Source organism: Magnolia sinica, chromosome 15 (genome assembly GCF_029962835.1).
Source record: "Magnolia sinica isolate HGM2019 chromosome 15, MsV1, whole genome shotgun sequence".
NCBI classification, from domain to species: Eukaryota; Viridiplantae; Streptophyta; class Magnoliopsida; order Magnoliales; family Magnoliaceae; genus Magnolia; species Magnolia sinica.
Window position 1 is genome coordinate 9242813 of NC_080587.1, and position 15235 is coordinate 9258047.

The 15235-nt window shown below is 40.6% G+C and overlaps 1 protein-coding gene across 1 annotated transcript; it reads right to left on the minus strand.

The window, feature by feature from the left end:
- Positions 1-1682: 1682 nt before the first annotated feature.
- Positions 1683-12125, minus strand: LOC131227158 (probable inactive receptor kinase At5g10020). Its single transcript, XM_058222889.1, has 3 exons — positions 10406-12125; positions 6173-7828; positions 1683-2628 (listed from the first exon to the last, which is right to left on the minus strand). Exons 1-3 carry the CDS (start codon positions 11304-11306, stop codon positions 2039-2041), a joined length of 3147 nt encoding a protein of 1048 aa, XP_058078872.1. The 5' UTR covers positions 11307-12125; the 3' UTR covers positions 1683-2038.
- Between the last annotated feature and the right edge of the window lie 3110 nt (positions 12126-15235).

Sequence of the window (15235 nt, forward strand, 5' to 3'; positions counted from 1 at the left end):
GGTTACTAATAGACTATAGAGGATATATGAAGAGGATATAGATTAGGCGAGATAAATTATAAGGAGTTTATAAAAAAATAATTATAATTTAAAAGAAAACAAAATCACAAGATTTAGTTGGGCTAATCTCGTTAGATCTGGGTCTGGATCTCAATCTTTTCCGTATTAGGTGGTGCACGTGGACTGAATATGCAGTGGCACATGTGACATGGGTATAGGTACATGTGGCATATGTGGGGTGGTTGAAAGTCAAATGTGGGAAAGGTGGGGTGGTTGAAGGTTAGTTGTCAATGCTACTATTCAAAAAATGATAACTTCCATCTTCCTCATTTCATGAACTTAAGTGAAAAAAAAAGTAATAATAATAATAATAATAATAATGATAATGATAATGAAAATGATAATGATGATGATGATGATGATGATAATAATGGAAACAATGCCGCAACGGAAATAGTAGTAGCAGATCAAAAGTCTCCAGCACCAAATTTCTGATGCGATGGAAGAAATGTGGGAGCAGAAATAGTAATAGTAGATCAGGTAGAGCTTTGCTCCAATTTTACATGATAGAATGTCATGCTTGGTTAGTGCATGACTTTTCGGTAAAACAAAAGCAAATAGTATTTTGAGGGCCTTAAATGGTATCTGAGTTAATATACTCAGCCGAGTCGTGACTTGACTCGAGAAGGGAGTCTGAGTCCGATTCCAAATCTTCATTCTCCATGAGAATGACATGTTTTTCCAACCCAAGAAATCATAAAATTATAGATGCCAATCCTACCTAATCAATGATCCAGATATCATACACGCGTCCCTCATTAGCAAGGGAAACAAGTACCCCACTCCCATCTGATGAACGCCACCCCACCAGCAGTGTTCTCCTCATATTGGTCAGTGATCAACTAGACTCGCCGCAATTCAGACAATCATTCCTGTCAAAGAGTTCTCAGAATCAGGAGAACAGGTTATAAGCCTGGATGCTGACTCGACCGGGTCAACACAGGCTCAGTTGAGTCCGATCTCAAACCCCAAAATATGCCCAACTCGGACAAGCCACCCCCCTTTGGGTGAGTCACAACTCAACTCAAGACGGAACGAGTCAGTCCAGAGTCGCCAAGTCAGAAAAAAAAAAGAGGTGAAATATCCATTCATATGGTTTTCTTACCAACTTGCAAAGCAACAGGCAACATGCAATGAAGTGTTGAATAGAGTAACAGAACAATCCATTATCTGAAAGGAATACATCAGTTGAAATAAAACTCTTACTGGCCCCCACCACCATAGGACTGTTTCCAACATCCTGTTAACTGTTCACAAGCTGCACATTTGCAGCATCTAGACCATTCCTCAGGTAAAACTACAATGGAGGGTCCACATAAAAATAAAAAGGCATCCAACCGGAAGATCGTGACTGTCTATCTTATCAGCAGCCTACAAATGGGCACTTAAAAGACCCAAAAATAAGGTTTAAGTAAAGATAACAGCCTGATTCCAAGGGCTATGATCGTTCGAGTTTGGATCCGATGGGATTCATCATCAGCCTGATTCCAGATTGTCAATCATGACAATATGAATGGTTAGATACTAGATAGGTCAGTTCTTTGATCAACCAGCTTGCGTGGACTTCAGATTGCATCACGTATTATAGCAAACCTCGGTAAATTAAAAACACAAAAGGAACAAAAAATGAATCCACCCAAGAATTTTATTTACTTCAATTTACTAATACAATCCCAAGATCCTAAACATCACTCTAGAATCATTGTAATGAAAGAAGGTTAGATCAACCTACAAAAATCAAATAAAAATTGATAATCAATTGAAGAACTATTCCAGGACATACAGCTGATCGGACCCGTCCATTCTCCCAAAATCCTTGGAATATACTGTCGAAGAGAGATGCAGCCCACTCCCACCCAACAAAAAAAATGAAGATGACCCATCAATGATGTTAGTAGTATCATACATAATCAACACCTCATCCTGGAAATGGGTTCTTCGGAGTCGTCAACGGGCCATGTACAGAGACGGTCACGGATCATAGTACAATTGACGAGAGATCTTCCAAAATCGTTCTGATATCAGGCCTCTCAGAAGCAGGAAGAATACATCTAAGAGAAACGTGTAGCATGTCTTCCAATCCATCTGGGGGACCTTCCTCACTATCGATTCCAGGAATCATCAGATCAAAGCACTCGATGGACCGGTTCTCGTTTGCCAGTAACTTCACCCAATCGGTCAGATCGACCACACCAGTGTTTCCAGACACTATCTCTCCGGCACTTTTTCCCGTCAACATCTCCAGCATAATCACACCGAATGCGTACACATCGCTCTTCAAAGACGGGCATGGTTTGCTTGTGCTGGCAAATTCGGGTGGTCGGTATCCAAGAGCACCTGCATTTAGAACTTGTTCGGCCGTGCCCGCAGGATTCATGATCCGATGGAGGCTGTAATCAGTGAGCAATGCATTGAGATCCGGAGCTTGTAATAATACGTTGGTTGATTTCAGGTTGCCATGAGGAATAGCTCTTTCATTGTGAAGGTAATATAGGCAGCGGGCGATGTCCACAGCGATTTTAAGCCGTTGATTTGCTGATAAGGGTGGGAGCTTTCTTGGCTCAGTCTCTGGAGAGGAATAGCAAATTCGTAATTGAGTCAGATACTGACAATTCAATTGTAAGCAAAACAGCAGGATACATGCTGACACATTTGAGTTTTCAGTTTGTGGAAGTGGGCCCATGGTTCGGTGTTCAACCATTGATCTGATGGGCCCCACAGAGGATGGACTGTGACTAATGAACCTCCCTGATAGGAAAATCTTAACCCTACAAATAGTGGCTCGCAAATATATGGTCAAGAAAAAAAATGCAGCAACAGTACAATTAACAAATGGAAGGCCAAAGGCAAAAGGATACAAGGCTATGATCTTCCAATCTGGGAGATTTTGTGGGTGTGTCCATCCTCTGTGGGGCTCATCAGATTGACAGTCTGGATCACTGTACCATGGGGCCCAGCTGTACAAACTGAAGACCCAAGGATACTATATAACCTTGGGTCAATCATATATTTTCTCCACGATGACATGGGTGTAGTAAGAAAAGACTTGATGAACTATGGTCTAACTGAAGTCATGGCCATTGATAGAGTGAAATGGCAGAAAAGGATTCATGTAGCTGACCCCAATTAGCTGGGATAAGGCTTAGATGGTGATGATGGGGAGACAATTAGTAATGGGTTTTTATTAGAACTATGCAAATGCTTTTTGTTATTTTCTTCAATTTATTTATTGTATAGAAAAAAATTATTTATTTCTGCATAGATTTTGGGAGATTGTTGTACCAGACACATTGGGTCATTTTGACACTGGGCATGTGTGCGAGAAACCCTGCCACAAGGTATCATCTCCCTGAAAGGCGAATCTTCATCATGTTGTTTTTTCTGTGTTTGGATACACTATTGAATAGCAATAATCAGCTCAAAGAAGTGGAAATGACCAAACTGCAACTCCCTTCTAGGCATAGAAACGAATGTGACTACATCTTGAGTGACTTCCTCATCATTTGATGCAAAGGTAACTATAATAATGTCACTTGAAATAGATTGGACCAAAACGCAATTTGCCATGTTCTACCCAAACAGAAAAAAAAAGGTGAAAAAACTAGACAATCAAAAAACCGAATGCATGGGAATGCTGAACAATGCCTGAATTCTATTAAGATACCACCCGTCTTCAAAGCTAGCGCTTGCAAGGAGGAGGTAGGCATTAGTCAACTGGGTTGTTTGGCACCATTTCTAGACACGAACAAAATGCATGCTTTGTCCTACGAGTATACAACCACATGAGATAGTGGGGATTGTTCAGGGTAGGGCATGGTTCTGAATATCATTATCAGGAGGCGCATCATCGGCTAGGCCAACAAAAAAAAAAAAAAAACGATACGATATAGATGTCGCATAGTGGTAACGGCCCATACCGATTGATTTTTTATTTTTTTAGCCAAAGAATAAAGGAAAATATTAGGGGAAAAAAAGAAGAGAGAAAAGTAAGATATTCAAGAATCCATCTTTTTTCTTTTCTTTTCTTTTTTGCATTTTAGACATTCATATAATGGTTTATAAGACCATTTTTTGAAAAGAATATTGTTTATCAGTTTGACCTGTTGAAAGTCAACGAACTAAATGGGCCTAAATTGAACACAAATCAAGCATGATTTAGTGTCTTAGGACCCTTTTTCCAATTGTGTCCATAATGGTCCTCTTCGCTTCAATTTGTCAAATCCCACTCAAATTATTTGTTTTGATTCCAAATTAGGTCTAGATCCAGCCAAAAATGACTTTCTAAGCTTCCTCCACGGTTTAAATGAAAAGGATGAAGAGGAAACATAAGTGAAATTTTGAAAAGAAAAAAAATTCAAATTTGGATTTTTATGGGCGCATCGGCTTGTATCGGTCTGTATCAGATCGTATAGGCCGATATGGCCCTTTTTTTTTGTAGGGCTAGGCCAATTTGGTCCCATATCGCATATCCTATCAGGCCAATATGGATAGATATGGTTATATCAGCTCATATGATACAGATATTGAAAACTATGGGCCAGGGCATATCAACAGTGAGGCCTAGCTAATTAATGGTCCAAATATCATACATGTGCCATGTTGGCAAGGGAACCACGAAGAACACTGTAAGCACCCAAGCCAATTTGGTCCTATATCCCGTATCCTATCAGGGAAATGTGGATACGATATGGTTGTATCGGCCGATACCATACCAAAATTGAAAATTATGGGCCAGGGCATATCCACAGTGGGGCCCAGCCAATTAATGGTCCAGATATCATAACCATGTGCCATGTTGACAAGGGAATCCAGTAGGCTCACCACAACTCAGACAATCATTCCAAGGTAGAACAGTCAAAGAGTTCTAGGAACATCCAAAACAATTTAAAGTGAAATATCTATTGATATAGCTTCTTGCAAGTCTTCCCACATGCTATAGAACAGGCAATATGCATGTAGGAAGCACTCTACAGATTCAATGCGGTATCAAGAGCATCAAATATTAAGAGAGCAATCAGAATTCAAATCAGAGAAAAGACTAGAATAATCGAACAAGGGGCACACTCAAGCGGTACCGATACCACTGTAAACTTATCCTGGTACCCGGCAGCTGTAACCCCACGTGATGCATGAAGGCCATCCAACCCATTCATCAGATGTGTCACCTCGTATAACCTCCAAGCGCCAAAAATTAACCTGATCCAACAAGTAGGCCCCAAAACAGGGAACCATGTGAGAGGGTACGCGCACCTGACTTACACAGGGGCCCACACGAATTTCAAAACAGCCTGATTTTTGCCCTGACCTTTCATCCAAACCACATGAAGGGTCTAAATTTCTTGGATCTCATACACGACACGGTGACCCCTCTGCGGGACATTCCTTTCCAACTTGTACCCTGTGGTGTGGCCCACCCGATTCACTGATCAACCTGATTTTAGGGTTCTGGGGGTAACATGCACTGATGCATATTATGTATGGATTGCATTTTATGGACCTCACATCTGCCCAATACCACTGTCGCTTAGTGTGGTACCAGTACCACTGGAGCGCCCCCCACAAAACAATGTATCTTGAAAGAATATTACCAATCAAAAAAAAAATATTACTGAGTCCCTACTTCTGTATCTCTCATTATCATAGGACTTTGTGTACAACATCCGGTGACGGTAAACATGCCGCACATTGCCAACAGCTAGACCCTTCTGCAGATGCAACCTACCGTGGAGGATCCATTGGTCAAAATCACACTGATTGGAAAATGACACCCATCTATCTAGTCAGCAGCCTTCAAAGGGGCACTAACAGAAGGAAGGGGGAAAAAAAAGAGTAAACATAACAACCTGCTTCCAACGAGCAAAAAGCTTCTGCTCGGAGGGTTATGATCATTCAACAATATGAGTTTTGATCTATGGACCATCCACCATAGGGCACACCTAACAGACAGTTCGAATCTTGTAAAAGTTTGTCATATGTATAGTTATTGGATTCCTAAAACAAGTCTGTGTGATGGATGCATAAATCTTTCATGGAAGCTAACATAAAGATTTGCCATATTCATTATGTAGACTACAAGGTTTGAATGGAATAGAGGACTGAGAGCAGATCTTACCACAAAGATGACTTGCTAAACACACAGCATCAATATAATCCGATATGATCAGCCTCTCGTGTTCCTTTGGACCCCAATAATAGCCCCTCAAAGAGACTATGTTCGGATGTCTGATGTTTCCGAGCTTCTTCGCCTCCCTAGCGAATTCCTTCTTACCTTTCGAAATGCCTTCCCTCAACCACTTAACAGTCAACACACGCCCAGTATCAAGAGTAGCTCTATAGGACGTCCCATGACAACTTCTACCAATAATTTCCGCTGGGGCACAAGAGAGCTCCTCAGCAGTGAACATGAATGAATTGTCAAAGAAATGTAGATCCCCAACCAATCTATCTGGAGAGAAGACCTCGAGAACAGATGGTTGGTCGGACATACTGGGATCAATGGAAAGGGCAGACACAGGAGAAGACCTCCCGATATTTTTTGGTGGGGACCTTTCTGCTGATGGCCGCCCGCCTTTCAGTGTTGACTCTGGGACAGCTGGCTCTGCAAGTCGCATACCAACCGATGAAATGTCTCCATGCTCAGGCATTGATCTCGAGCCCGAAGAGAGTAAACGATCTTGAGAGAAGCTCAAAGAAGCAGGGGATGGGTCCACAGCTTTTTGAAGCCCAAAAAGACTGGGGAGAGGAGACTTCCCATGATTAGTATCTTTACCTCTGATTTCCCGAGGAGAACTGCGCTGCCCTCTGTAATAAATCAGTATGAACAAAATAGCTACCAAAGCAGCACCCCCAACGAAACCAGCAATTAGTGCCACTTTAATTGCAGATTTCATATGATGCCTTTTCCCCTTCAATGTAATGCCCGGAATGTTTTTTGGCGAATGGGGTGCCTGAGGAAAGATCAGCAATGCATTTCCTGGATGAAATGAAGAATCAGGGAACTTCAACAAGTTGTTGGGAACAATGCCAGATAGATTATTATACGAAACATTGAAGCCTTTAAGGCCGTCCGGAAGGTCATCAGGGATGCTACCATCTAAATGGTTGTTAGATAGATCGAGAAATAACAAGCTGTGAAGCTTACCAATTTCACTCGGAATCTGTCCTGAGATATTATTCTTTCCCACATTTAGCAAATTTAGTTGGTCCAATGTACCGATTTCCGGGGGCAAAGATCCATTTAACAAGTTATTTGAAAGATCAAGAGACACCAAGCTTGTATTTCGAGTGGGTGGCAAAGGGATATCAGAAGACGAGGAAATTACTGTCTGAGAGTCAGGAAGCAGGATGGGTCCTGTAAAGCTGTTGCCTGAAAGGTTAAGCTCCGTCAATCTTGATGACAGGAATAAGCTTGGTGAGAGAGACCCATTTAGCTGGTTGAGGCTAAGGTCAATCACATGGAGTTCTGGGTAACCCCAGATTACTTGAGGGAGAGGCCCCTGTAGCGAGTTGTTTGATATCTTGATAGAAGTCAGCCTCAAGAACTGAGAAGTTACATTCGGCAAAGTTCCCGTCAACGAGTTGGAACTTAGATCAATAACCATTACATAATTTCCCCAGCTTTGAATCATGGACAAGCTCCCTGAAAGCATGTTCTTGCTCAAATCCACAACACCGCAGTGCCCTACCTTTGAAGGCAATGGGCCCGAAAGTTTATTTGAAGAAAGATTGAGATAATTCAGAGTTGAGGAGGTGATGACTCGGATAGGACCTGCATAAAGGAAAACAATAGATATTAGGATGCACAGGGATGCGAACCACTAGAAAATAATATGGATAAGTAAAGTATGGTTTGAGGGCCTCTTTGGAAGCTTCGCTACTTGTAAGAGTTGGGATTAACTCTGGCCAAATTGCAAAGTGGCTAGTTCATATCTCAATTGTAATTTGGAGCGGGAAAAAGAAGGAAAAAAAAAAAAAAAAAAAGAAGAAGAAGAAGAAGAAGAAAAAAAGGGAGCCAACCTAAGCCTATTGCTAATTCGCAAACCGCCCAAAACCAAGGGGGATTAGTTCCACTGAAAAATCGGAAGCAATCTCAATTTCCAAGGCCCCCAAATGGGCTAACATTTGAAGATTGCGGTATCTAGCTGTTTTACAAGACACTATCAAGAACTTACAAATTATCAAGGTAAAGATACCTGATGGGGACATCCCGCACACGCTGTCCACACGTGCATGCACGCTACCCCCCTACGCTAGTATGCCAGAAGAAAGAGGGCCCCACCGTCGATCTGGATCGATGACGACGTCTAGGGAGGACCTCCTAGCTAGAAGATAGAGTTTTGATTCAAAAGAGTGGGCTAGTTAGTCAAGAAAAGCCCATCATGAGATTTCATGATCGTGGCCCACTAGTCAGATTGATTTTATATTTTAGGTTTTGCTTATTAATGTTATTTAGAACATCATGGACGCTTTAGATTTATTTAATTAGTTTTTATTTTGGTTTACGTCATCGCTAAGTAATAGGTTGCGCACATGCCGCGAGTTTTGGGGTATAGGGTTTTCTTATAAATAGGCACCCCTTGTAGCTTTTTTCGTTCATTTAAGATTAATAAACATTTTGCATTTTCCTACTCTCTGAGTTGTGAAGCCTAATTGGGTGCGAAGCCCTCCCTTCATCGAAGGGTTAACTACCATGGTACGAAGTCACATCTATCCCGATTCGCCCCCATCCATCACCATCTTTACTACACATCTTCTACCATCCCTTCTTCTCATCTCACCTCATCATCTACACTTCGAATCAATCATCTATTGTAGCAATTCTCATCCTCACATCAGAATTTCAGAATCTGGCCCTACAGGAGGGCTGAAACTTCGGCGGAGCACCACGCACAAACCGTACATCAGATTGAGCTGAGATTTGGGAGTTTTGGAGTCCATCCCTGGCCAACCAGGGCTAAGGTGGCCTTTTTCTAAATAGTGGGCCCCACACACGTGCGGCCGGGATCACACGCACGTGCGTCTGGGCCATTGTTGTTGTCCATGCGTGCAGTACTTTTCTGGTTCGTTTCTCTCTTCTCTTTCACTCCACTTTTACCCAAAATCCCTAAACCTAACTCTAAATTACTCAAATCTCCAATTTTATGCCCCTTTTCTTACCCTAGGGTTCCTCGAATTGGAATTTCTAAATCCCTTGGATTAGGGACTGATTACTATGCATGTGTGGATGATTATTTTTTATCTTTGAGTATCGTTTGGTTCATAATTTTTATTGATCCAGCCCTATCATGTGTAGGCCTGGACCTGCATAGATTCCCCTTAATTGAATGTTTAGACTTTCATGTGGGATATGGATTTTGTGTAATTGTTTCTGAACTAACGTGATCTTAAGCCTGAAATCTCGCATATCATATTTAATTTTCATGTCCTGCATCAAATTTGGTATCAGAGCCTAAGGTTCTTGTAGGGGAATTCATTACATGTTTAGGGTTTGGTTGTTTATGTCCATTACACATCAATTCTCATCATATATGGCTGTTTAGAGGTCCATAAACCCTGACATAAGCTGATGAAATTTTCTATTATCCCCTTATTTGAATTATTTTAAAAATTAACTTAGCTTTCTATTTCTAGGTTTAGAAACTTTCCTTTTCTGTTTTTTAGAAACTAATTTTAATATGTTTTTAGAAACTAATTTCCTTTCATTTTTATTTTTTAGAAACTAGTTTACTTTCCTTTTTCTTTTTTAGAAACTAACTTACTTTCTATTTTTGGAAACTTTCCTTTTTCTTTTTCTTTAGAAACTAGGTTATTTTTTTTTAGAAACTTTTCTAATTTTTATTTTTTTTCTTTAGAAACTTTCCCAATTTGTTTTTTTTAAGAAACTTTCCTAATTTGTTTTTTAGAAACTTTCCTAATTTGTTTTTCTTAGAAACTTTCTTTTTTCGTTTTTAGAAACTAGGTTGCTTTTTTTTAAAAAAACTTTCCTAATTTGTTCTTTTCTTTTTTTTTAAGAAACTTTCCTTTTTCGTTTTTAGAAACTAGGTTGTTTCTTAAAGGAACAACCATCCTTCTCACTAAAGGACCCAGTAACATCATTTTATGGAAATTTTCAGTTCTGCATGCTGATGAAGATTCAAAAGGCCCCCTCCAACTTTTAAAAAAAAAATGTAACAGAAAATTTCTAGCTCGATAATTGTCTGCAGAAACATAGTCCCAAGTTTTCTTCTCATCTGCCAATAAATTCCTATAACAGATAAAGAGGAGGAAAGCATAAACAGAAACTGAAGTCCCCAACCATCTCATAAGCTATAAAACAAACAACAAGCATAATCAATGACTCATTTACCTTGGAGCTGGTTTTGGCTTAGATCAAGATCCGTCAAGACCATTGAACTCTCTTGCAAGAGAGCTTCTGGCAGAGACCCTGAGAACTGATTGCTTCCAAGTCGAAGAATCTGAAGTGAAACTATTAAATTGAAGGACGGGATCTGACCAACAAGTTGATTATGACTGGCATCAAACACCTCCAAGTTGTCGAATAAAGGAACCACATCGTCAACAAAGATATCTCCAGCCAATGCATTGTGGCTGATGTTTAAATATTGAACCGAGTGGATAAAGGTGGAATTGTCAAGACCCAAATTGAGAGACCCTGTAAACAAGTTGCCACTGAGATCAACATGGGCCACGCCTTGCAATTTCGCGAGCAAACGCCCAATATCACCAGAAAAGCCATTTGAATGCAAATCTAAATGTTGTAACTTCTGCAGAGTTTCAAAACCAGACGGGACCGTCTCATTGAAATTGTTTGATGATAGATCCAAATAAACTAAATTCTCCAACTTCATCAAGTCAACGGGCATTGAACCATGAAATGAATTGCGAGAAAGATTCAAAAGCTCCAGAGACACCAATGTGCCTAGCTCTGGAGGAAGACCACCCGTCAAACGATTGTTTGAAATCGACAAATTGCGAAGCATTTTTAGCCCACTGAGAGTGGACAAGTCGACGCTTCCAACTAAGCCCAAATCATCCAATGTGATTGATGTCACGTGACCGCCGCTGCATTCGATCCCATACCAGTTCTTGGGAGACCCATCAGACGCCAATGAATTGCCATTCCAAGACTTAACACGTTCCAAAGGATCTTTTTCGATTCCTTTTGTGAATGCCAAAAGAGCATCCGAATCTGAATTTGCTACCACAAGCTCTACCCAAAATAAAAAAATCAAACACAGGAACTGCATTCCCTCAACAAAAGAGAAGATGAAGAAGAAAAAGAAAATCTAATCTTCCACACACATGACCTCAAATGAAATTGGGAAGAACCCAGATGTCATTAAAACACTAACCCCAATTCCGATAAAGAACAACGTAAAATATTAAATACATGAACAAAAAAAAAAAAAAAAGCCAACAAACCCAATTTTCAGAAAATCTGCAGATGCCGTAGCAGAAAATATATGAATTTAAGGAAAATTACAACAGAATCGAATAGAATTGAGCTCTAAAAAACCTTAATCTCTGTAAAAAATAAAAATAAAAAATTTGCAAAAGACCCAAAATAGCAGTAAAGAAAACTAAACCTTAGTTTTCAGAAAATCTACAGCTGCAGCAGTGGAAAAACCAAGACTTCATGCAAAATTACAGAAAACCCAAATGCAATTTATCTCCAAGCAACCCAAATGAGGAAAAAAATGCTGAAAGAATCCAGAGCTGCAGCTGTGAAAAGTCCATGGATTTACTCAAAATTGCAATAAACTGAAAACCCAGATCTGATTTAGCTCCAAACACCCCAAAACAAAAACAACATAGAATGTAAAACAACAGTTTTAACTCCAACCAAACAAAATTCAAAGAACCCAAAATGCTAACAACAGAGAGGGAGAGAGAGAGAGAGAGAGAGAGAGGAATGACAGGTAGGATGAATCTGAAAAGGGTGAAATGATGAGAAGAGAAAAAGTAGTCGCCTTTTCCCTCTCCTCTCGATTTCTTTTCTTTCTTGCTATTGATTGGGAAAAGAAAAGAAAGGAAAAGGTACTGAAGAGAGAGAGAGAAGGCAGTTGAATATCAGATATTCAGATATCACATATCAGATATCACATGGCATCAATGGATGCTCTCTGTCTCTCACTAGCGTAGAGAGGGTGTCTGGCATTTTAGTAATTTTCTAAACAAACGTCAACGTCGTTAGAAAAGACGGAATCGGGTCTGTTAAAGTCCCAGCGAAAGCAAGGGTTAGGGAACTCTTTTAAGAAATCATTAGCAAGGAGATTTGCTTCACACGTGCAAGGTGGAACAGGTGTGCCCCACCTAGGGCTGGGCCTAGCAATGGACCAGATCATCTGCTGGTTAGGACGCCAACTCGGGTTCGGATTCCTTGGGTTGGAGAATTCCAGGTTGAGCTAATCGCCTGCATTCGGGTCGGGTATAGATGATTTTGAGTCGGGTCCACGTTGGGCACCTCAGGTAAGTATGTATGTTTGGTTAGGACTCTTTAATGGGTACCGAGACCCGCAGGCACCCGATGCATGTAACCCATCTTTTACCTGTCTTTACATGACCTTTTAGTAAGGGCCTGTTTGATTTTCCATGATAGCTGTAAATCCCTAGTAAATAGGTAATTATTATTTTTTCACTTGTTTGAAAATGAGTGAGTAATCTGTTTTATTAAAATATTTTAAGGCATGAGTTCAAAATTAAGAAAGATCCAATGCTCGACTGGGCCACATGAAAGGAAACAATGAACTTAATTTATCCACTGTTGAAAGTTTTTTTTTATTAGGCCTACATTGAGGTTTATTTACCATCTAACCTGCTCATAGGGTCACAGAGGCATAGATAAGCAAAAAATATAAATATAAGTTGGATCTAAAACTTTTAAGAGCCCTAAGAAGTTTTTAATAGTAAACATTCGATTCTCACAATTTCATGCAGTGTGGTCCACTTGGGCTGTGGATTGCCTAATTTTTCGGGCCATGCCTTTAATTCAGTTGGCATGAAGAGTGATGAATGAACAATATGGATAAGCAACACAAGATGGGCTCCATAGTTATTTTGCAAATTTCTCAATTTCAGTATTTAAAAAGTAACCTGTCAAAACAGCATAGGAAAAGGTGAAGTAATTACATTGGTAAACAATGGTTACTCATCTACAGGCGTGGATTAGCCACTGAGGTTGAGTAGCGAAGCTGTCACCAAGTTCCGTGGGCCCTACCACAACATATGTTTTGTATCCATACCTTTCATTCATTTGTAGAGATCATTCCAGGGCAATATCCAAAGAATGAGTTAAATCCAAAGCACCATTGGACCCAAGCCAGAAAACACAGGGGACAGTGTTTTAGATCAAGCTGAAACTTGTGTTTTAACTTATTTCTTGTCTTTTATAATTTTTGAACCGGTTGGATTTCAAATAAAAATTATAGTGGGCATTAAGATAGTTTCAACGGTGAGAATCATTTTTCCCACGGTTTTCTGTGGTGGGTCCGCTACCTCTTTATATCTGCTTCATTCTTTGGCTCATGCCCTAAAATAATATCTCAAAACGGATGGACGGTTTGGATACAACACATACATCATACTAGGGCCCACATAACTTGGTGACAATAATATCTCAAAACGGATGGACGGTGTGGATACAACACATACATCGTAGTGGGGCCCACATAACTTGGTGGCGTCACTTCAGTAGCCGGCTCGCAATCTCTCAGTACCTAATCCGCGTCCCTCATTTATAGGGTAGTGTCTATCACCTTGGACCCGATTTAAAATTGAGTCTGGTTAGGTTCTGGTGGGGGGCCCACTGTCTTTGGACGGGAGCGGATTAGGTGCGGCCCCGGCCTCAACTAAGACGGTATACCCTTACTGTGGGGCCTACCTTGATGTATATATTCTATATCCACACCGTACATCAGTTTTTTCTGATCATTTTAGTGCATTAGCGCAAAAATAAAACAGATCCCATTATGGTCCTCCGTTCAATCACCACTGTTTTCTATATTATGGTCCGGCATACTATTAAATACTCTTATATTTTAGGCTCATGCCCTGCAATATGGATGGACAGAGTAGATATAGAATAAATACATCTTCTAGGCTCATGCCCTGCAATATGGATGGACAGAGTAGATACAGAATAAATACATCAAGGTGGGGCTGAGAGTAAGGGCTGCACCTAATCGGCTCATTAGGTGGTCCCCATCATGTGCTTTTATTGTGGGGTCTGGTCAGAAACAGTTGCTTTTATTGTGGAATATTAATAAATTGAATTTAGATTACATAATTTTGGTTTGGTAAGCCTCCTGTACGTAAGACAGCCTATTTACACGCCATGCATCATGCATGCGTCTAAGAGGCACGGTGGTCCCCATCATGTACTTGTCATTATTTGACCATGGACTAAGGTTAGATACTACCCTCACCAGGACCTAGCTACTGAAGCACGGGCGGTCCTGTCAGGTTTTCCTTGAGGCCCACCTTGATGTATGTGTTTTATCCACGCCGTTTATTCATTTAGACAGGTCATTTTAGGGCATGAGCTAAAAAAAAGAGGTAAATCTAATGCTCAAGTGGAACATATCACAGGAAACAGTGGAGATGGAATGTATACCGTTGAAACCCTTGGAGGACCAGAGAAGTTTCGGATCATGCGGGTATTTATGTTTTCCCTTCATCCAGTTCTTTCTGACTTTATTAACAGGTTGGATGATAAATAAACATGACAGTGGGCCCTAAGAAAGTTTCAACGGTAAGCGTCATTGTCACAACAGCATCCTATGGTGTGATCCACCCAAGCCGTCAATATACCTATTTTTTTTGGCTCATGTCTTAAAATAACCTGTCATAACAGAAGGACGGTGTGGATAAATCACATACATCACGATGGACCCCACAGAGCAGCTGCCAGGACCGTCCATCTCTAGCTAGGTCCTGGTGGTACCCTATCCGCGCCCGACGTAGATTTCCTGGACAGCTTTCCATGAAGTTCCAGCGACGAGAAGCTAGGTGGGACCCACTGATGTTTGTGAGAAATCCACGCAATGAGGCAGATCTAAAACACAATTGCGCCGTACGACAGGGAAAACAAAAATGGGGTGAGGAAATGCCTACCGTTGAAACTTCCTTGGAGTCCACCATGATGTTTATATGCCATCCCATCCATACCGTTCATAAG